At 46.7% G+C, this 23,265-nt stretch overlaps 1 protein-coding gene and 1 long non-coding RNA gene across 5 annotated transcripts in view; one reads left to right on the top strand and one right to left on the bottom strand.

Moving 5' to 3' along the window:
• Window positions 1-14,376: 14,376 nt before the first annotated feature.
• GRIN2A (glutamate ionotropic receptor NMDA type subunit 2A) overlaps window positions 14,377-23,265 on the top strand; it is a 212,238-nt gene continuing 203,349 nt past the window's right edge. For 2 of the 4 annotated variants that reach the window (XM_061599547.1, XM_061599544.1), the window contains exons 1-3: window positions 14,377-15,338; window positions 16,651-16,828; window positions 18,624-19,046. In XM_061599547.1, coding sequence (XP_061455531.1) covers window positions 18,642-19,046 — 405 coding nt within the window. In that variant the 5' untranslated portion in view covers window positions 14,377-15,338; window positions 16,651-16,828; window positions 18,624-18,641. Of the gene's footprint in view, window positions 15,339-16,089; window positions 16,174-16,650; window positions 16,829-18,623; window positions 19,047-23,265 lie in introns of those variants that run through there. The other 2 variants (XM_061599545.1, XM_061599546.1) reach the window with 2 other exon arrangements.
• Window positions 15,361-16,559, bottom strand: LOC133371773 (uncharacterized). The gene is made up of 2 exons (XR_009759380.1): window positions 16,300-16,559; window positions 15,361-15,794 (listed from the first exon to the last, which is right to left on the bottom strand). It is a non-coding gene; the product is annotated as an uncharacterized LOC133371773 (long non-coding RNA).

The raw sequence follows: 23,265 nt of genomic DNA, 5'->3' as shown, positions 1-23,265 counted from the left end.
ACCTTCTTAAAATGGGGAACGCAAAACCGGGGAAAACACTCCAGATGCAGTTGTACAGAACAGAGTGGAACTGTGGCTTCTCGTGATTTGGAAATAAGGATGGGCAAATCTAACAATTTCAGTTTCTCTTAGGGTCCCACTTTCCCTGATCTGAGTTCAGTTGTCCAGATTTCCACATCAGTTTGTGAATGCCTGTAAAGCAAAGGCCTAATGAAAATGCATTTTAGTGTGATTAGCTCCTAATGTACACATTTTTGGCTGCAATTTTGCCTAATATACATATTTTCCCTAAAAATAATGCATTTTTGTGTAGATATCACGACACAGTGAGACACGGTGAGACCAGAGTTCAATTTCGGAGCCCCCCTCCTAATTCTCGTCTCCGCTTTTATTTTACCTCCGCTTGGAGGCGTGGATTATTTTCTCTCCATAAACAGCCTATGACCTTTAACTATTGTATAACATCACGTACATACATAGTACAACAGCATTATCTACGTGGCAATATGCAGGCAGTTATTTAACCACTACAGATGTCAGTATCGTTTACAGCCATAAAGTTAACCACATCCTGTTTTTCCACTGGTCAGATCGCAATGTCTTGAGAGATAGTGTACTGAGAACAGCAGCGTGGTTTGCCAACGTATGCTGTTCATTCAGTCCACCCCACATCTCCCCCTTTTTTATTTTTTAGCAAAAAGTAATTACTACGTAATGGTCGCGGAGCAACAGGTGTACACGTCTGGAAAAGGTATTGTAAAAAACAGCATAAGCCTATACTTAAAATGAGTAAAAGAATAGCATATCTAAGAATCTGACTTAGCCATCCAGTGGGCAGCCAACTCCAAAGCCACTGCCACCAAGTTGTAGGGGCGTCCTGCAAAATGTTATTAGCTAGATCCTTCAAGTTTTTTACCTGTGTTCTGATTTCAAAACTGTTGTCAGTTAAATTAAAACAGCACATATTCTTTATAGTTTCGCACCCCAACTGATGTTGTAATAGCAGGTAATCTATAGCTGCACGATTATCCAAGATAGCTTGTCTTAATATACCCTGCTCTTCATTTAACAAAGCAATGGCTCGAGAGGTGGCATTTATCATCTTAACATAATTACAGGCTAATTTATGTAATTGATTGCTGTTACTTACTGCCAATGCAGGAAGTCCAACAAGGGAGATGGCTAGTGATACACTTTCTGCTTTATTAAGCAATTCCACCTTGTCATTACAATCAGCCGGCATGGCAACAGCTTCTCTTTTCCTACGTTGGGCTAGCAACTCCCTTTTATGAAGGAAAATGGGAACCAGTCGACTCAGGCAACAGATGGTATCAGAAATATTAGCGGGAACATAATTAAAAGTGGTTTCTCCACATGTCCAAAACCATCCACCTGGTAAAGGAATGTGTCCGTACATACTGGATATGTTAATGTGCTGTGTACAATTCCATGTGGGTCTCCCAACCTTTAGACATCCCTTCTGCACCTTATGTCGACTACAATTAACCATCCGAGCACACGTATTATTAATGGAATTTGCAACATGTGATGTAAATAATTGAAAAGCATTAACAGGCAGCTGGAAGGTTGGAGTTCCCCAATTCGAAACAGTATGATATTTAATCTCTGAAGTATTCATGAACCGCCCAAGTCCTGTAATGTTCCCAATATCCCCAGGTGCTTTGCATACGGGTATTAAACATGTTCCCAACATACCCATTTCCTGTACATGTTCAGTCATGCAAAAGTCACTCACATTTGTCATTCTTGCTAACTGAACCCAGATATTGTGTTGAAACCGCATCCCCAACTCCTGCCCCAACCTGTCAGCCCCGGCGCTTCCTAAAATCCAACAAATGCAAAGTACAAAAATAGAATTTGTATTTAAAGACGCAATTAAAGCAAGAATGGTATTCTCAGTTGTCTTGTCCACCCCGGCTTGTTCCATTGCTTTTTCTGCTTGTGTTGCTAAGTTCTTTATTTGGCCCCAAGTCACGGGAGGTTGCGGAACATTCCGACCACGCTTCCTGGAAGACATCCCAGTATCCTGAAGTTGCAGAGAAAAATTAGGGATGGGATTCTTAAGATTATCGTGCCAGGACATCGTCTTTCCAGGGCCGGATACACCTAGCAGGTACCCACACAGGACCGTCAGGCGTAGACACAGCCGCGTAACCTCGACCCCACGTTATAAGCGGAACTGGGCCTTTCCACTCTGGATTTGGTAGTTGCCGAAACTGCACCCGCGGGGCAGGTAGAGACTCCGACTGCTGAAAATGCCGCTGCGCTCGAGTAGAAAAGGAAAAATGAGTATTGGGAGATTGAGACAAATTTAAATGATTAATGGTAAACAACACTTGTGCCAGCCACTCCTCTTTGGTGGCCAATCCCAGTGGTACTCCTCCTTTTTGTTTTTGTTTAAGCAAATGCTCTTTAAGGGTACGATTGGTACGTTCGACGACAGCTTGACCTGTAGAATTATAAGGAATACCAAACAAATGTGTAATGGACCACTTAGTGCAAAACTGTGCAAATTGCTGTGAAACATATGCAGGACCATTATCAGTTTTTATCGTCTGAGGTTGGCCCATGATGGCAATAGAACGAATGACATGATTAATAACATTCTTAGTTTTTTCCCCTTTCTGAGGAGTTACCCATATGTATCCGGAATATGTATCTACTGTAACATGCAAATACTTCCATGGGGAGAAAGTAGGAAAATGTGTAACATCCATTTGCCACAACTGGTTAACTATGAGACCTCGTGGGTTCACTCCTGGTTCTGGGGATAGAGTTAACTGTGTGCATTGGGGACATTGTTGAATAATGGCAGAGGCTTCCTGGGCAGTAAGATGGAATTGCTTCTGGAGTGCTTTAGCATTTTGATGATGAAGGGCATGACTTTCTATGGGTGTGCAAAGGAGGGCACGAAGAGCCTGATCAGCATATTGATTACCTTCTGTTAACAATCCTGGGAAAGGTTGATGACTGCGAATATGAAATATAGCAAATCGACAAGACCGAGTATGTATGAGTTTTTGAAGTGTAAGCATAAGAGCAAGTAGATTAGTGTCCAGCATGGGAGAGACATAACTACCGGGTAATGCAAGTACAACATTCTTAACATAAAGACTATCGGTAATAATGTTAACCTCCTGATCTGCAAAAGTCAACAGCGCCATACTAACAGCGGCCAACTCAGATCTCTGAGCGGAAGTTTGGGGTAAGGTGAAAATTGTCTTCCAAACCCCCTGCTCGTGCCATGCAACAACCCCTCTAGTTGGACTGCCATCAGTATAGACCGTGACCGCAGGTAAGGGTTGTAAACTGATTACAGATTGAAACTGGATAGGAATTTTTTGTGTAATTTGAAGCCGTGGATCTGATGAGGAACGACATGAAATTGTGCCCAAATAAGAGACTAAAGCCCATTGAAGGTCATCAGAAAGCGCAACAGCATTTTCCCATGTGTAAAGTTTAAGAGGCAACGAAATTTCAACCGGATCGATACCTAATAATTGCCTTGATCGTAATCGTGCTTTTTGGATTATTTCTGCTGCTTGCATTGGCAAAGTTGTGATAGATGACTTTGGTGTATGGGCTAAGTAAAGCCACTCTATTATATGTGTAGCATTGGAGCCTGACTCCTGAGTGAGTGCAGCAAAAAGTTGGCTTCCATCAAATAAAACAAATAAAATCAGTGGTTTATTCAATATTTGTCGATCCACCCAAATAGCTTTTAACGTTGTAGAAACTAATTCTAGGGATTGCCTTGCCTGTTTCGTTAAAGTAATAATATCTGCAGGTTGACGTCCTTGTTTTAAACATTCAAATAAAGGCCCCATGTCTTGAGTGGTAAGTTTACAATATGGTCGAATCCAATTAATAGAACCCAAGAATTGTTGTAGTTCTACATAAGTTGGCTTCATTGACAAAGTAAGACAGGGCAATACAGGAGTGGAGTAGGATTGCATTAATTTATGTCCTAAATACAGAAATGGTTCTTTGAGTTGTACCTTTTCAGGGGCAATCTGCAACCCTGACTGTGACAAATGATCAGTAAGGTGTTGTTGCCACATAGATGGGAGGGTTCTCCCAGCCACCAAGATGTCATCCATATAATGGTAGACCAATAATGTAGGGTATTGAGCCCGAAAGGGTCGCAGGGCCATGTCTACAAACTGTTGACATAGGGTTGGACTATTTAACATGCCCTGAGGTAGCACTTTCCATTGATATCGTTGCGCAGGGCCAGAGTTATTATATACGGGAACAGTAAACGCAAATTTCGGTGCGTCTTGCGCTTGTAACGGTATTGTGAAAAAGCAATCTTTCAGGTCTATAATAGCTAAGGAATAGTCATATAGAATTAAATTTGGATTGGGCGTCCCACATTGTAGCGGACCCATGGGCACAATTAATTTATTTATTTCTCGTAAATCATGTAAGAGCCTCCACTTTCCAGATTTCTTTTTAATCACAAACACTGGGGTGTTATAAGGGCTATTACTTTCTGCTATATGATCAGCTTCCAGTTGCTCCTTTACCAGTTGGTGCAGAGCTTCTAATTTTTCTTTGGGTAAGGGCCATTGTTCTACCCAAATGGGTATGTCTGTCTTCCATTGTAAAGGAAGAGCTGCCTTTTGTTGGCTAATCATTAATAACAATGGTGGTCTGGAATTGCTCCAGTAAATCCCTTCCCCACAGATTTACTGAAATGTCCAAAATACAAGGGCGAATGTGGGCTATACGATCACCATCAAGAGCAACAACTTGTATCCAATCCTTACTCCGTTTTGAATCCTGAGCTCCGCCCACTCCCCACACAGAAGGGGCCACTTCTACTGGCCAAGAGGATGGCCAGTTATGTTCAGCAATTACTGTGACATCTGCCCCAGAATCTATAATACCTTCAAAAATAACATTGTTTAAACAATACTTACGAACCGGTTTCTCCCTGGTCACTTCTGCCAGTACTGCAGCTACCTGTGGATGGAAAGGATTACCTGAAATACTCACACTCGGCGATTTCGTCCTTGTAGATCCGAATCCACCAGTACGTTTTTGGGAGGAAGTGTTCGATGTGAAAAGACGATATGGCAATAACAATAGTTGCGCAAAAGAATCTCCCTTCTTCAACTGAAGGGGAAGGTGACTCCAATACTGAATATAAATAATTCCCTGATAATCAGAATCAATAACACCAGGTACCACCATTATATTATTCTTGGAAGCAGAGGATCGCGGTAGTACAAGGCCTACGGTGCCTTCTGGTAAAGGGCCAGTGAGTGTGGTAGGCATTAAAAGAACTGCTCCAGGCAAAGGAACATCTTTTGACTCTGCATGTATTAAATCAATTCCAGCGCTTCCTTGAGTAGCAGGGGTGGGTACACTTCCTTGAGATTCGGGGCTGGAAGCCTGCCCCAAGTTCAGTTTCCCTCAATAGGACGGGAAGACACATTGGTATTGGTAGTGGGAGCTGAACGACACTGATTAGCCCAATGATAACCCTTTTTACATTTCGGACAGATTTTCTTTGGCCGGTTTGTAACAGTGCCCCCACCTTTAAATGCTCCTCCGCCAGGAGCCCGACATTCCCTTCTGAAATGACCAGGCTTTTGACAATTAAAACAATTGCCTGTAGGTTTGTTACCCTGTCTTAATGCCCCAGCTAACAATGTCATGGCATGAACATGTGTACCTACCTCTGCACAAGCTTGAATCATGTCTCCCAATTCATATTGCGGTCTATGAATAATGTTTTTCAAAATCTTTTTACAGTCTGTGTTAGAATTCTCGTAAGCTAATTTTAACAATAATTCCCCTTGTGCCTGAGGGTTATCAACCTGCCGTGTCAGAGCCTCTTTCAAACGGTCAACAAACTGAAAATAGGGCTCTGTTGCTTGCTGCCGTACATTCGTAAAAGAACGTAAGGGTTCTTTCCCAGCAGGCACCTTTTTAAATGCTTTCTGTATACACTCAGCAGTTCGATGAAATGCGGCTTCAGGCAATACCCCTTGTTGTGCTATGGTAGCAAAATTACCTGACCCATAAATTTGCTCGGGAATGATATTAGCATCCCCAGCTGCTATAGCAGCATGTCTAAATTCTTGGTCCCAAACTACATATTGCGAAGGAGTCAAAATCATCCTAAAGAGATCCTTCCAATCTTGAGGGATCATGTTATATCCAGTAGCTACTCCTTCCAACATCCCTTGTACATAATTAGCCGTAATCCCATATTCTCTTACTGCCTTATTTATTTCTCTAATAACAGAAAACGGAAGAGCTGTCCAAGTTGCTATGCGATTATTAGCATTATTAGGATCTGGCTGATATGTAACGGGAAAAGCTGAAATTGTACCCTCCCAGTCTCCCATTTCTTCCATAGATAATAATCCTGAGGCTGCAGCCTGAGCTATGGCTGCTTTAACCTTCCCAGTAACCTGTTCTTGTTGAACTGGAGGGCTATATGGAGGAGCATTTACAAATTTCTCAATATCCTTTTCAGGTGTAGGTAAAGAAAGTTGGGGATAAAGAGGAGTTTTCTGGTCAGAATTGGCAAACAGCGATGTCTCTTTTATCCCTAAATGACTAATGGCCTCAGCACACTTTTGCCATAATAAGAGATGGTGAATAGGTGCTCTTGGTTCTTCATGTAATTTTCTCCCTATCTTTATCCAATCTGACTGACGTAGTGATCCTTGCTCTGGATACCATGGACATTGACATTGAATTGTTTTTAACAATGATTCAATGTGAGAACGACTTATAAAAGCTGAGGTATCCTGTTTTAAAATTTTTTGTAGCTCTTGTGCATGAACCTTCTGCTGAGCTGACAATTCCCCCCCCATACTCACGAATGGGAGCTGTACGCTGAGGTGCACCGTTGGCTGATCCTGCCAGTGGGTACGAGGGTGTTTGTTCTGAATCACGTCGGGGTCACCAGATGTAGATATCACGACACAGTGAGACACGGTGAGACCAGAGTTCAATTTCGGAGCCCCCCTCCTAATTCTCGTCTCCGCTTTTATTTTACCTCCGCTTGGAGGCGTGGATTATTTTCTCTCCATAAACAGCCTATGACCTTTAACTATTGTATAACATCACGTACATACATAGTACAACAGCATTATCTACGTGGCAATATGCAGGCAGTTATTTAACCACTACAGATGTCAGTATCGTTTACAGCCATAAAGTTAACCACATCCTGTTTTTCCACTGGTCAGATCGCAATGTCTTGAGAGATAGTGTACTGAGAACAGCAGCGTGGTTTGCCAACGTATGCTGTTCATTCAGTCCACCCCACATTTTTGTATGCTATTTTCACTAACATATTCATTTTAATGCACAATTTACTTAGCATATACACATATGTGCACGTTGCTTGGTTGGAGAACTGCGTTGCAAAATTCAGAGAAGAGCAAATTTCAAAGGATGGCTGCTTTTCAGTCCATGTAGTGTTTGGGGAATTGCAAATGAGGCAGATTTACCTTTATATGCAAACTGAATCCAGCCTCTTCCCCATTTCAACTTGGAAACTATTGTTCTGTTAATACAGCCTAAAAACACTTTAGCCTTTTTCTTTTTTTTTGCAGTTGGCTACTGTGAGTTTAGGCTGCGTTAGCAGAATTGCTATTTCCGAGTGACAGGAAGCAATTGTTCCACATTTAATGGTCTCATACGTTCTCGTATGAATTGCTAACTTCTAAGACAAGGAAGAAGAGAAAACCTGACGAATGAAGTGTGCGCAAGTTCTGAAATTTCTTTCAGCAACGTGCCAGGTTTCACTGGAAGGCGGGTGCAGAGGATGTCGTGAAAATCTGCCCCCTCAGAGCACATTCCTTTAAGATACCCATGTTCTCTAGGCCGTGTTAGATGTTGGATCAGGCCAAAGCTCCATCTAGTCTAGCATCCTGTTCTCACCAGGGCTGTGGAGTCAGTACGCCAAACCTTCGACTCTGACTCCCTCAATTTTTCTACTGTTCGACTCTGACTCCAACTCCACCCAAAATTGCTTCTGACTCTGACTCCATGACTTTGACTCCACAGCCCTGGAAATGTCTTTTTAAATCGGAAGCTCTCGTAGGAGCATTTTTATCGCTGCCGGAACATGCGATGATCTTGGCATCGCAGCATTTGTCTTCATCTGGGTCCTGTGTCATACACTGACACACAAAATGTTTTCCATCTTCAGTTATGGTGAAATGCTCAAATACAGCTGACTTCGTGGGAAGCTTCTTTGACATTTTGAATTTATATTTTAAAAAATTTGTCATTCAAAACTTATTTTGAAGCCGGAGTCGGTACATTTCTACCGACTCTGACTCCACCCAAAATTGCTTCTGACTCCAACTCCACGACTCTGACTCCACAGCCCTGGTTCTCACAGTGGCCACATTCAGAGCAGTCTTATGTGGGCCATGGGCCAGTGGTAGGCAGGACCAGAGGCAAAAGTGTGTGTACAGTTGGCTACTATCTACACACATACCCTTTGTGTATTGGGCAATTAGCACATGATTAAAAGTGAATTTAGGAATAACATTCATCTCATCACAAATATCCTGCCAGGCACTAGTGCACCTAGGGGTCATCACCCCTGTGGACACTGTGCCTATTGCAGGCTTACATGTAAAATCACGGAGTCTGTTAACCCTATTAAAAAAAGTACACTTTGAACCATTTTTCAACATGCAGTACTGCTAGAGTTATTTATGCTATTCAGTGTGGTTGTTTGCCACTATATATTGGACAGACCTCTAGAATTGTTAAAAACGCATAGGGGAACACTTGGGCAATATTAGGAACAAGAGTCAGGAGCCCCCTTAGCAGAGCATTTCAATAAGTGCCAACACTCTATTGCCAAACTTAAATTTTGAGTCTTAGAAAAAGTATGTGGAGGGAACAATTATATTTTACTGAGGAGAGATATATCATGGATATTGAATTTGAAGACCATGACGCCTAATGGTCTAAATGAGGAGCTTGAATTTCTTCCTCTACTATGAAATACAGAAAATATCCATGGTCTCTTACTTGTTTTCCACCCCCAGGTGGTTGTTATTCAGCAAAGAAAGGAATATACTTAAGTGATTTCACCGGTATCCTATTTCTGGTTGTGTAGAGCTTGGAAAAGTTACTTTTTTGAACTACAACTCCCATCAGCCCAATCCAGTGGCCATGCTGGCTGGGGCTGATGGGAGTTGTAGTTCAAAAAAGTAACTTTTCCAAGCTCTGAATGCCTAATGGTCTGCTTTTGGAGGCGTTTATACTGTTGTAAGCGGTCTGCTCATTCAAACTTCTCGTTAGCCTGCATTGTAAGTTACAGACTGATTTATAGGTTTTATATGTTTATGTGAGTAAATTTATCGTGTTATTTATAGCCCCTGATGAAGGCCTGAAAATTAACAGACTGAAATGTGTTGGGCTTACAATACAATAAATTTCTTTTTTTCCAGCATCTTGCCTTTGGCCCCTCCTTCTTTTTCCTGGTTTGGATGCTAGCCACTTTTTGTTGTTGCTGACTCAGAATAAGGCAGTTTCCACCATGTTCCATCTCCACCCTGTGTCCAGGCAAGCAAGAGCATGATTAGACGTTGGGGTCGTATTCCAGCAAGCCAAAAGTCCCCAAGGAGGGTACAAAGCAGGGCTGGTAAGGGATATGGTCAGGGGAGACGGGCTGTTCTGCTAGGGGGTCCCAAGGGCCAGATAGAGAGGCCTGGCGGGCTGCATTTGGCCCCCAGGCCAAAGCTCCTCCACCTTTGGCTTAGACTGTCTGAACTATGCTAGTATTGGGTTAGTGTCCCTGTGAGAATCAGCATGGTGGATGCATTGAAGTTGACAGGCAGGAGACTCAGAGTATGGCTGGCAGTCTTCCTGGTTCCAAGCAGAGCACCCCTGGGGTGTAGTCATCTGGGGTCCCAGGGGGTCTTACTTATTTGAGAGCCAGGTCCCATCAGGGTCCCTATGTCTCCAGAGTCCTACACAGGGGTGTAGTCATCCAGGGTCATGGTGGATCGTAGACCCGGTACTGTTTTGGGAGCAGGGTCCCAGCCAGGTCCCTATGTATGAGCCAATTGGCATGAAAAGGGTAGTGTTAGCTACTGAGAAGAGTCCTTGCCCTTTTGTGCTGATTGGAGCCAATCAGAGTGAAAGGAGGTGAGTCAGCCACTAAGAAGACTCTTCTCAGTGGCTAACACGCAGCCTCCCTTTTCATGCTGATTGGCTTTTAAGGAAGTCTGTTGTGGTGGAATGTGGACTGGTGAGATGACAGAAAGAGCAAGCAGAGGAGGGAAAGTGAAAAAGGGGGCGTGGCTGTGAGGGTGTGTGGCATGACTATCATGAAAGGACCCTGCAATTCTGGATTTACCACTACACTACTGGTCCTATGAGCCTATTAGCATGAAAGGGGAGTGTGTTAGCCACTAAGAAGGGTCCCAATGAGTGTCAATTGCAAGCAAACCTTTACTAGTTCCTGCTTCAAAAAGCCACGACAAGTCATGGAGAGGGAGAATTCTGGGACTGCAGAAGAAGAGACAGTGAATCCTGATGACAGCATCCCATCTACATCATCAAGCAGTTCAGTAAGCAGCAGGAGATAAATGGGTAGACACTGAATCCAGTAACTTGAGCAATATCTCTGACAGCGAGAAAGGAGTCAAATGGTGACGGTGACAGAGAAGCAGAAAGCAGTATTCAAGCCTGGCCAGATTATTCCATAATTTTAGAAGGCTGTGTAATTTTTGAAGGGGTTGTGGCTATGACTGTCACGAAGGGACCCTGTGCTTCTGAAGTGGGATGGGTCACCTATTGCTAGCAAGCTACTCTACTGGTAGCTCTACTCCTACTGGTAATCCTAGTCCTACATAGAATTGTTTCTATCTGCAGGAACACAGCCCATAGTTCAATTATGGGATTTGCTCCCGCAAAAGGTAGTGATGGCCTAAGAGAATTAGACAAATTCACGGAAGATAAGGCTACTAGTCACGATGTCGATGTTTTACTTCCACTGTCAGAAGCAGTATGCTTCTGAATGCCACCCCTCGCTGGATCGTCACCTTGCAGTGGTGAGTGGGCTTGCATGTTCCAATGAACCCTGTGAGCGATGCTGTCGGGAGTCATGTACTCCCAGCAGGGTCACCCATGGCAGTAAGGTCAAGGGAGAGGAACCAGACAAAGAACGATCCAAGAAAGTCCTCAATGGCAGAACAGGCGGAGGATAACAATGTGTATGTTACCACGGCTGTGAAGGCGGATGAAGGCTGCAGCAGATAAAGGACTTCCAATCGTCGTGGTACCCATGCCATTGGATCAAAGCCTTTTTCTGTCAAGATTGTGAGTTGATTGTCGTGTACCGATCTCCCCATATAAAACAAATTCACGCACAGGCATCTTCCATAACAAAATTCCCGTGGCGATCGTCAAATGGCAACGGGGGCAGGACTGTGAAATCCAGAAGCCCCTAGTCATGGTCTGGTACATCGGCGGTGGATACAGATTCAGACGGATCCATTGTTAAGGACTATATTGTGGAAGACAATCTTACTAGGTCATGAGTGATGGCCAAAAAGAGAAGCTTCTAAATGCCAGTTGAAGGCAAGCGGGGAGGGTGCTATCGCACTATCTTGGCTGGACTAGTTGGGCCTTGCGCTTGATCCAACGGGGCTCTTATGCTCTTACATGCAGGTGTATTTTTTATTATTTATTTAATGTGACTGCATAATCTGATTTAAGAGCGCAAGCCTCATCTCTGCAAAGGGCATCCCATAAAGTTGGTCCCACCACTGAAAAGGCCATGCTCCCGGTAACTGTGCCAAGAGACAGTGATGGCCACCAGCTTGGAGGGCTGTAAACGAGGATGTGACAGATTCACGGAGGATAATGCTGTCAGTGGCTGCTAGCCGCAATGGCTATACCCTGCCTCCACGGTTGAAAGCAGTAGGCTTCTGCATGTCAGTTGCTGGAAACCACAGGAGGGGAGAGTGCTTTGGTTCTGCTTGTAGGCATCCTATAGGCATCTGGTTGGCTGCTGGACTAAATGGGCTCTCCTTATTATGCAAAGATGTCAAAAGAAGTCCCCTCGTTCTTAGAATAAATAACATCAGCAGGCAAAATGCATCAATCAGCCCTTTGCTGCCAATGGACAGATTCATGGATAAGTCACAGATTTCTTTTTAAAAAATGGGTGTCTTCAATCATGTTTAAATGAGCGCCGTCCCCTGTGGAAAGGGCGTTCAGGCGGATATAATTGTCATATATAATCCATGTATTTTCCCTTTCACCAGGCTAATGCGCTTAAAATCAAGTCTGCTCTCCCACAGTTTCTCCAGCAAATAATGTTCTCTGGCTCATTCAAGAAGAACCTCTCATCCCTGTGTCTGGAAAAAAAGACACACATACAAACCTATCACCCTTATATAAAAAAAATGGTGGATCCACTGGGTCAAAATTGACTAGGGCAATGGTATACCGCTTACCATGAAACCCCTATTCATAGGGTCACCATAAGTCGGGATCGACTTGAAGGCAGTCCATTTCCATTTTTCCAAAATAAAAATAAAATAATTTTTTTTCTTGCATGGAACGTTTCAAGATTTATTTATTTAAATTATCGGCCGGCTTTGCCTTCCCACCTTTCTTCAGCAACTGCTCTCCTGATGGCTCTGAGCACATTACGGTGCAATTTTAAAAAATGCAACATTAAAATGCAAACAAGCCAGAAAGGAGGAAAGCGCTCAACACCAGATAATAGCTACCAAGGCTGGAATCTTAGACACTGGGGTGGAGATCCTTTTTCAACCCGAGGGCCACATTCCCTTCTGGCCAACCTTCTGAGGGCCACATGCCAGTGGTGGAAGGGGCCAGAGTGAACAGTAGGTGGAGCAATTAATGCAAACGTTACCTTTGCAGAGCTGGCTAGCTTCTACACACGCTCCTCTCTATTCTCCATCCGGGCAAGGAAGAAGCATTATCAGAGTCCAGCCAGGCAAAGACACTCAAGGAGGGTGAAAAGCAGGAAGAGTATGGGGTGTGGCCTGGGGAGAGGGTGTGTGGCTGAGGAGGTGTAGCCTGGGGAGAGTCCCAAGGGCCAGAAAGATGTCCTAATGGATAAGAAATAATTAAATGGAAATAAGAATGTAAAAACACTGCTGGATCAGACTATGGGTTCACCAGATCTTCATCCCAGTTCCATAGTAGCTGACCAGATGCCTCCAGGAACTTCACAAGTGGGGCATGAAAGCAGTGTTCTGTTCCCACTGTTGCTTCCCTGGTTATTCAGAGGTAGATTACCTCTGGACATGGAGGATCCACATAGCTAAAATGCTTTTTTTGTGAGTATTTGTTCGCAGAAATGTGGAGAACTGAATTTAAGACTGGAAAAATGGGACAGGGAGAGAAACAAAACGGACAGACCCTGGCATCCCTAGTCAAGAAAGGAAGTCAAAACTGCAAACAAAAATGTGCTGAGTAGGAGAAATTCTCACTAAAATGCTGGAGAATTTTCATGAGGATTTTTTAAAAAACACACACACACAAATTGCCACAGAAAAGTGGAGAACCGAATTTAAGACTTGAAAACCGATTAGAGAACCAAAACGGCCAGATCCTGCCATTCCTACTTAACCAGTGCATGTGGAGTCACATGATAGTCACAGCCACACCACACACCCCTTTTTGCTGCTGAGTGGAGAATGAGCTCCTTGTTTATGCCTTCTGCCACAACCGCAGACATCTTTAGGAGCCAATCAGCAGGAAAGGGGAGAGTGTTAGCTATTGAAAAGAGTCTTCTCAGTGACTGACTCATCTCCTTTCACTCTGATTGGCTCCAATCAGCAGGAAAGGACAAGGAAGCATGTTAGAAGCCACTTATCAGTGGCTAACACACTCCCCTTTCCTGCTGATTGGCTCCTAGGATGCTGGAGATGTCATGCTCCCAAAAAAGTAAGACTCCCGAGACCTCGGACTACTACACCCCTGTACATAACATTTCCAAATTTGCACATATGAGTACTATCTTGACATTTTATACGCCTTGGCCAGTTTAGTCCCCGCAAGACCCGTCTTTTCCAAGCAAGGAAGTCGTGGTGCGAATTAAATGAATAACTGTGAATCTCCCCTTTACAACGATAAAGGATTTTTCCAAGCGAAACAAGCAAAACCATTAAGCGCACGGCATCCATAGCTTCCTGGAGTCCTTTTCCGCAACCGGACGGGGGAGAAGAGACGAATGGGGCTGGTTAGCCGTCCGGCTAATGAACGCAACCCTGCTGGTGGCGCGTGTGCAGACGTGCGGCCGTGTGTGTATATATATATATATGTGCGTGTGCAAGCATCCCCCCTCTTTTAGCCTCCGCACACATGCACGCTCCATACTGCCGGCTCTCCCGACCCACGGCGCGTCTCCTTGCAGCGACTCCGCCTCCCTCCCTGTTTTGGGGAGGGGGTGCTGCAGAGGAGGAGGAAGGAAGAGTAAAGGGACTGTTCCCCCTCCTCCCCCTCCCCCTCTCCTCCCCCTCCCCCTCTCCTCCTATGGCTAGCTTAGCTGCTGCGCGTAAACTCCACACGGCTCCAGACTGCAGAATTGCTGCCTGCTCCCCCTCCTCCTCCTCAGAGCCAGGGCAGTGCACCAGCCGAGCCAGCCCCCCCCTCCGAGCCGGCTCCACTCAGCTGGGCGCCCTCCTCCTCCTCCTCCTCCTCTCCTGCTGCTCTCCTCTCCTCTCCAACCCCCCCCTCCCCGCGTCCAATCCAGCAGCCGCCTGCTGGCATTTTGGCTCTACAATCCCTTCTTCCGAGGAGCTGGAGAAGGCTGATTTTCTGAATCCCCCGCAGCTTTGGGGACCCCTCCTCTTCCAAGTTCCTGCCCTGTTTGCATTCACTGCAGCAGAGAACAAACGACCCCCTCCTCCTCCTCATTAAAAATTAATTCTCCGGTGTTTGCATTTTTTTTTTACAGTTACACCTCCAGGTTTTACACCTCTTGTTGCAAAAGAGGGGGAAGAGTCGATTTGGCACTTGGGTCCGCCGGACTCCTCTCTCCGCCGGCTGGGTTTGAAAACTTGATCGCGGAGGAGGAGGTGTGTGCATCGCGTGTGCGGACGGGTTTGGAACCCTGAGATGTTGCCTGGCGTGGCTTACGTTTTTTTCTTCTGCGGAAGGGCACCTGAGCTGAAATCCGGAGACTGAACCCTCTCTCACCCCCCAACCGCCCCGCCAGATCATCCCCCCTCCTCCACGCACCCCCCAAGGAGACGCGGTTTTGACTGGTGCCAAAGGAATCCTGTTGAAATGACTGGGAGGATTTTCCGCTTGGAATTATGTGGAGGGCGAATGCAGTGAGTAATACGACGGAGACGATTCAATAAAATATTTTTTAATTAAAAAAGGGGGGAGAGGGTTGCTCTCTGGGGAGGAGGGGGTGGTGGGCGGGGGGCGATTTGGAGTCGGGAAGCCTCAACAGGAGCGCCCATTCGGCCCCCTCCTTGCTACGCGTCGGTGGCTTTGAGAGGCAGGGGTCCTGGCGAGTGATTTGCACGACAGTTTTGCTTGCCAAGCGACAGAGTCAACCATCTCCCACTCCAGTGCAAAAAGATCCCTTTTTGCTTTAGGATGGATTGCAACAGCAGTAAATGGGAGCGTTCCTTAGCAGGTGGAAACATTTCTCTCCGAGCGCCTTCCCCTGCATCTTTACTCGCAAGGAAGCCTTCTGGCGTTCAGCGGCGCTTACTCTCTAGGAAGTGCACCTGGGGTCGCCGTCTGAATTTCTTTTCCCTCCATCCGAGCTGAGGCGGCTTTAAAAAAAAAAATTAAACACACACACACATCACCACCTAGCCTCGGGTTGTGCGTGTTTACTCGGAAGTAAGTCCCACTGGCTTCCATGGGGCTTCCTCCCAAGGCAAGGAAGGCGCCCAGGAACTCCTGGCGGGACTGGCTTGGGAACTTAAAGCTGCCGAAGGACTCCAAAGGACCCTTAACTTGGGAGGAAGAGAGCCCCCCCGGGAAGGAGGACCCCCCCTTAAATTGCAGGGGTCTTCCTTTCCCAGTAGACTGTGGTACCGGGATCCGGTGGCGCTCAGCTAATCGAGATGGTAGCGGCGGGGACGCAAGCTTTTGCATGTTTGCGCAGAAGAAGCGAACCCCGCTGTGCTCAGTGGGCCTTACTCCTAGGTAAGGATTGGAAGCCTGCCCAGGACCCCAGCTTTCAAGGGGAGAGGGCGTGAGGCCACGGCCTCAGCCTCCCAGCCCCCTTCCCCCCGCCCCCAACACGCTGCAATCCTATGCGTAAATACTGACCCAGGGAGGGAATGCCATTGAATCCCGGGGAGGCTTCCTAGGATGTAAGGATGCCTAGGATCGCGTTGCGTGCCCTCAGCATCCAGTGCAAGGGGTCGAAGGGAAAGCACGGAGGGCGGATTTCCAAGGAAGCGGGCTTGCAGGCAAAACACGCTCTGTGAACTGGAGACAAATTCTTACGCCGGCAATCCAACTTTTTCCAGATGGGCTGTCGCGGCTCGTATAACTGTATGCGTTGCGTGGGAAAGTTGGGTTTACCCCCCCCTTTTTGCGCTAACGTGATGGTCTTTCTGTCAACCCTCCTGCCTCCCTCTCCTCCATCTCCCCCCTAACCCCCCACTTCTCCTTTAGACCCCCTTTGCACGGATAAGCATCCCTGCCTCCCCGGGAGGTGATGTGGCGCCCCGATCTCAGCCCTGGCGATCGCGTCTTTGGAAAGCAGGATGGAAGCCTCCCTTGATGCCCGGCGCTGAGGAGTCTTACGAAATGCCAAACTTTGCAGCAGCGGCTACAATTTCTCACATTCCGGGTAAGGCTGATTCTGATGCTGAAAGAAAGAAAAAAATCCAAAGAAGCAGGAGCAAAGCGCTAGGAGCGCGGCGGACGTCAGGGGGCGCTGTTACCCTTGGTTTCCTTCTGCCCGCATGAATGGAGAGAGCAGCTCAGAATTCCCTCTCCTACGTAGTAAAGGAGGCTACCGTTGCAGGATTTCGCAGCTTGTGTGTGTGTATATATATATCTATATCTATATATTGTGCACGCCTCTCTCATTGGTGCAAACAAGCTTCCTCTTCGCCCAGCGTGGTGCAGTTTTTAAAAAAACTGTGTTTGTGGTTGTGGTGGGGATGTTTCAAATAATTAATGCTTCCAGATGAAGGAGATTGGAAGGCACAGAAAGGGGGCTGGCTTGCTTTATGATCACTCCCCCCCCTCTCCTTCCTCTTGTCTGATCTGACTGCGGTAGGGGAGTGAAAAAAATCTGCCCTGCAACAGACAAGGGCTGAGTTTGAATCCAAATGAGGTTTTGGGGGTGGGAGGGGAAGAGAGAGAGAAGCAGGCGGGTCCAGCGATTCTGTCTAGTGCCCACCTGAAGCCGTAAGGAGGGGCAGGTCTCCTTCTGAGTCCCTTATCCTTGATGCTGATGGACTCTGATGGATAAATAGAGATGTTCCGATGGAGACAGAGGCAGACAGCAATGGCATTATAAAAAAAATTCTTGGGGGGGGGAAATTTCTGGGGGTGGGCACAGAATGGGTGGGTGAAATATGCTAGGTGGGAAGGCAAGCTCCTTGTTTGGGGGGGCCCTGCCCCTTTGGCACCATCCCTGAAGACAGGATAAGAGAGGCTTTGGGGTGGGGAAGATGCAAGTGGGAGAAGGCAGGTCCCCTATATGAGTAGCTTTGCCAGCACTCTGTGCGAGGACACCCCCCCTTCATCCTCCTGTCCAAGAGACCCAACAAAGGAAGACATTCCAGGATCTTGACTGGACCCTAGTGAAGGGAAAGTGGCAGTGAGTCATTGACCCTATTTCCTATATGAGTTGAGTTACTATCTACCTTCCAACCCTTTTTTGGCTGTTTGTAAAAAGGCACAGGAGGGTCACATGGAGTGATGGCCATGCGGTACATCCCAATGACAGGCAAAGATCTCTGCTGCCCAGCCAAAGTGGGCGCAAGGCCAAGGGGAGGGGGGGAGAGAGAGATAGGGAGGCAGAAAATAGGTTAGAATAATGCATGTCTGAATCTGTTCCAGAAACGCAGCCAGTTCTGTGGGAGCAGAACGGTCAGTCAGTCAGCTTGAAATGAGTCTCGGAATAAAACACCATTTCTGGACCGAGGAAAGCAAAGGCGAGGGAGGGGAAGGGGTGTGTGGACCAATCATTGCTGTTTCAGCCTCAGAAGGGGAAGAGAGAGGAGGGCAGACATTAGAAGTGGCCCTGGTCACTGGATTCCTTCAAAGGTGCCTCAGCAATCAGGTTTTCCCATTAAAAAGGCACATTGAGGAACCCCAGATATCTTGCCTGTGCCTTAGACTAGCTTGATCAGTCTTTTTTCCCTAAGGGGATGATATGAGCAAACCTGAACGGTGACCTTTCCAAGAGCTGAACTTGATTTTGACTTTGCTCTGACGTGAGTGAAGAGTTGTGTTGGATCAGGTTGTGGTTGACCTTTGAGGGCCTCTGCCCTGCCCTCAGAGGAGGAATCAGTTGAAGGATGCCTGTTTGTCAGGTCAAGGCGCTGGCTCCTGCAGGGATCAGGAGAGTGTTGCAATGTATCCTGACCTTTTGTGTGATGTGACACCCGTCCCCGACTCCCCTTCTGCAGGGCACGGAGTAGGTCAAGATGGCACGAGCTTGCTGGAGTCTCCTGGTGCTCCAAGCGCTTTTGGCAGAGTTGGCCCTCGTCCATGGGGCGGAGAAAAGTTATCCCATCCTGAACATCGCCGTCATTCTGGGGAGGACGCATTATGTAACGGAAAGAGACGTCCGGGTGCTTTGGACCAGGGATATGTCAGGCGACCTCACCGTCGACGTCAATGTCGTGCCCCTGCTGGTCAACCAGACCGACCCCAAAAGCATTATCACCAACGTCTGTGACCTGATGTCGGGCACCAAGATCCACGGGGTGGTTTTTGGCGACGACACCGACCAGGAGGCAATTGCTCAAATTTTGGATTTTATTTCATCTCAGACCTTTATTCCAATCTTGGGGATCCATGGCGGCTCTTCTATGATCATGGCAGACAAGGTAGGAGGAAAGCATATTGCTACTTAAAAGTTTGCACCCTGTTGACAACCTCCAGATGGTGTTGGACTCCAACTGCCATTACCCAGCCAGCATCACCAATGGTTAGGGAAGGTGGGACTTGCCATCCACAACATCTGGAGGTCATTGCGTTGACTACTGCTGCCTTACTTGGTTGGTCTTGGCTTCCTTAAATAGGTTACCGTTGCAATTTCTTTTTTTTTGGGGGGGGGAGATATTTCTGTATGATTAGGCCTGTGGTTTAACTGACTGTCTTCTTTTCACCATTACCAAGATCCACTGGCAGAACCCATCTCAGACTCTTCCTTTAATGTTCCCCATCAAGGAATATGTGTGCAATATGGGGGGGGGAAATCCTGATAATTATTGTCTAGAGCTAGAAATGAATGTTTCTAAGACCTTCAGGAGCCTATATATAAAAACAAGCAAAGACTAATTGGAGCTCTGATCAGATGTTGCAAGGCTGAGATAGGTCAAGGTTTCATTCAGTGTTGCATGTTTCAACCATTTGCCCACCTTTGTGCCAAAAGGATCTTTTCCTGTCAATGCCTGTCTTGTTTAAAAGGACTTACCTGGGCCTCATGCTCAAAGTTACGTTAGCAGTCATACCCTTTCCTCGGAGAATCCTTGGGGGGAAAATGTAGTTCTTTTGTTGTTGTTGGAGTAGGGAATTCTTCGCAACTCACACAACTGTAATGCCCCGACCCCTATGGGGGAACAACTACTGCAATACATGTGCAGTGTAGACTTTCCTTAAAATGTATTCATCTAGTGTGTATGCACTCAGAAAGCGATGGGGAGACTTTAATTATAGTGGGTGGCTATGGGTCAGCATTAGGTTGCCCTGTTGGCCTTCTGTGACACCATCATGATGTCAGCACTGCAGGGAAGGTGCATGCGTTGTGCAAGGAAATTGTGGCAGTGTTGCACGGCAATGTGTGAGTGCAGAGGCTCGGGCGCCAGATAGGATACGGTGCCTTGATGTTTTAGCGAACAAAGGTAACACTTAACAAAGTGTGTGTGTGTAAGATAATAATCACTATAGACTAGAAAACAGAACGATGTATATGAGACTGAATAAATTTCCAGTGGATGATGGCGAGTCTGCTGATTGGCATGCTCCAGAGAGAGTGGGGTGAGAGTGAGACTCCAGCCTAGATTTGTCAGTGGGCATGGGAAGCCCTTGGAAGTTTTCAAAGCCTGCATGAGAACATAACAAGAGCCCGGCTGGATCAAGCCAGTGGTCCATCTAGTCCAGCATCCTGTCCTCATAGTGGCCAACCAGATGCCTCTTCTGGGAAGCCCACAAGCAGGACCTGAGCGCAACAGCACTCTCCTCACTTGTGATTCCCATCAACTGTTATTCAGAGGCATACAGTGGAGGTAGAATGTAGCCATTGTGGCTAGCGGTCTTGTCCTCCATGAATTGGTCTAATCCCTGTTTCTAAAACAATCCAAATGGCCTTTTGGCTGTGATTGATGACGATCCACTTACTCCTGCCATTGTGCCTTGTGCAATGCCAAATGAAATGCTTTTTTTCCAGACAATGGATAACTAATGTACGGGAGTCTCTGCCACAAGATGGGAGGGACTGACACCAGCTTTGGGGACTTTTACAAAAGGATTAGATTGGGGTGGAGAACGCCATGCTGGGGTGAATGCAGCCCTTCAGGCCTCTCTATCTGGCCCTTGGAACTTTCCACAGGCCACACCCCCTCTCCCCAGGCTCCTCAAAGACTCTGCTTTTGCTCTCCTCAGTGCTTTTGCCTGGCTGCAATGCCTCCTTGAACTGTGATAATGCCTCCTAGGGAAATAGGAAGCTGCCCTATACTAAGTTAGACCACTGGTCCACCTCACTCAGTATTGTCTACACTGACTGGCAACAGCTCTCCAGGCTTTTAGACAGGGATCTCTCCCAGCCCTACCTGGAGATGCCAGGGATGGACGCTGGCACCTTCTGCATGCAAAGCAGGTGCTCAACCACTGAGCTAGGACCTTTCCTTCCTTCCTTGCCTGGATGGAGGAGCTTGTGTGTTGCATGTGCATGTATAGAAATCTTTGTTTGGCTGGAAGGCATCCTTCTGTACAAAGGTAAGAGTTGGATCTGTTGCTCCACCCATTTTTGCCTCGGGATCCACCCACTGATGGTGTGTGTCCATCCGTCCCCCCCCCCACAAGGTTTCCATGGGGGAATGCAGCCCTTAGTCTGAAAAAGGTTTCCTACTCCTAGGTTAGACAAATTCATGACAGAGGAGATGTCCATCAGATGCTCTTACATATGACAGCTTTATGGAACTTCCATGTTAAGAGGCAATTTACCTTGGAGTACCAGGCACCGGACAAACGGATGCTGACTTGTGAAGGATCTCTCTGGCTGTTGACAGAAGTGGAATGAAGAAGATCGATCCTTGGTTGGCTCTAGCAGGATTCTTGTTATGTCGCGAATAGTGGCCATGGAGATGGAGATGGTCACCTTGTCATTGGTCTCCTGCATTTGCTGCTCAGAGGGAGACTGCCCCTGAACGCGAAGGCTCTGCATTTTGCTGTTCAAGTTGACTGCCTATTAGCCATCCATAGTCTCTCTCCTCTATGAATTTGCTTTTAAAAAGCCAGCTGTGCTTGTGGCTGTTATCAACTTCCTGTGTGAATTGCAGAGGCTGTTGTTGTGTTGCATGAAAAAGTACTTCCATGGCTTGTCTGGGAGTCTAATGGGGGACTCAAGTGCCATGTGTCAGGGAAGACACTGAGGTTCACTGACCATTTCTGAGTCTCTTGGCTGGGACAGTGGCTCACGGGTGCCTGTGTGTGTTTACGATGAAGCTCCTGTGCCAGTGCAGTGCAATGTTGCTGCCAGGATGTCACACAGGTCAACTGGAAGCCTTAACCAGGGTGTTGCGTTCCAGGTAATCGAGCTGGACCGGGACTGCCTGACTGCCAGAAAAAGCTTCCACAGGGAGATGGAGTGTAGCAGCTCTCATCAGCAAAACTGCCTCTTGTGTGACATGCTAAAGGGCATGTGGGCCACACAGGGCCGAATGCAATGGCGCAACTCTGCGCACCAAAGATTTCATAGCAACTTAACTGTTACCTTGTTAGCATGGAGCCAGGAGGCTCCAATGTCAGTGGGGCAGTTAAGCCCTGCGTTTTAGGGCTGGCTCACATTGCAATTTAATGTGAGGTGGGTTCTACTTGCTTGCTTGTTTAATTCGCAGCAATCACACGACGTAGGAGGCAAACGGAAGGCGTCCCGCTGCTTTTAACTTTTAATCCACAGCAAATCAATCCAATTTTAATCCGAAAAGGGAAGGAAAAACCATCTGTGCTTTGTATCTCTAGGGGCTTGTAGATACTTGGCTCTGATGCTTTTGTGAGTCCACGCCTCCTCCCTCCTCCTCCCTTTATTATGTCTTTTCCTGCTGGCTCCCGCTCTGCAAGCCTGCTGCAAACGGTGCTTTTTTTCCCTTGCCCCCCTAACTTGTGCAAAAAAGCATAACATTGTTCAAACAAATATTTCTATTTCTGCTGGATTCTGAAAATACAAATAAGCAAACTTGAGAATTTTTTCTTTTTCTGTTAATGAAATTTACTCTGGAACAAACTGAGCATGCTCGGTTGCCAAGGTAACCAGAGAAAGTGACAGTGTGACCTTAAGAGGGTGTGGTCATTAGGAAGCTGCAGGACTCTTTCCCTTCAGTATGAACGGAAAGCAGCGATTGGAAGGTAGGAAGGGTGATCTTTAAACTCCCATTGCGATGGGAAAAGCTTTGTCTTTAAACCGGTGTGTAGCTCCTGTGTGAATGAGCCCTTAGTTTCTACTTGCAAGGAGCTGTCCAAGGTGCTGTTGCCCTAAGAGGATTCAGTTCCCCACTGACATCAGAGCCACTAATCTCCACTGCTCATGAGTCTTGGCTCTTCTGTTTTCCCCAGCTCTCTCTGTTGTTTGCTATCCCTAGTTCTCTCTCTCTTGGGTCCGTGGTGGGGAACCTCAGGCTGAAAGCAGCACTCTAGGTGTCCCTGTGTGGCCCTCGGAGCTCTCTGGAGTCCACACCCTTCACTGGCCCTGCTTTGAACCTTGAGTGTTTTTGCATGATTGGAACGTGCCCTTGACCTCTGATAAATGCCTCTTACTTGCCTGGATGGAGGGGCCTGTGAGTATGTGTAGAAAGTAGCCTCCTGGACAAAGGTAAAATTTGCATTCTC

This window comes from Rhineura floridana, chromosome 17 (genome assembly GCF_030035675.1).
Source record: "Rhineura floridana isolate rRhiFlo1 chromosome 17, rRhiFlo1.hap2, whole genome shotgun sequence".
In the NCBI taxonomy this organism is placed as follows: domain Eukaryota; kingdom Metazoa; phylum Chordata; class Lepidosauria; order Squamata; family Rhineuridae; genus Rhineura; species Rhineura floridana.
Note: the sequence above shows the minus strand (reverse complement) of the source record. Positions and strands in the feature narration are given on the sequence as shown.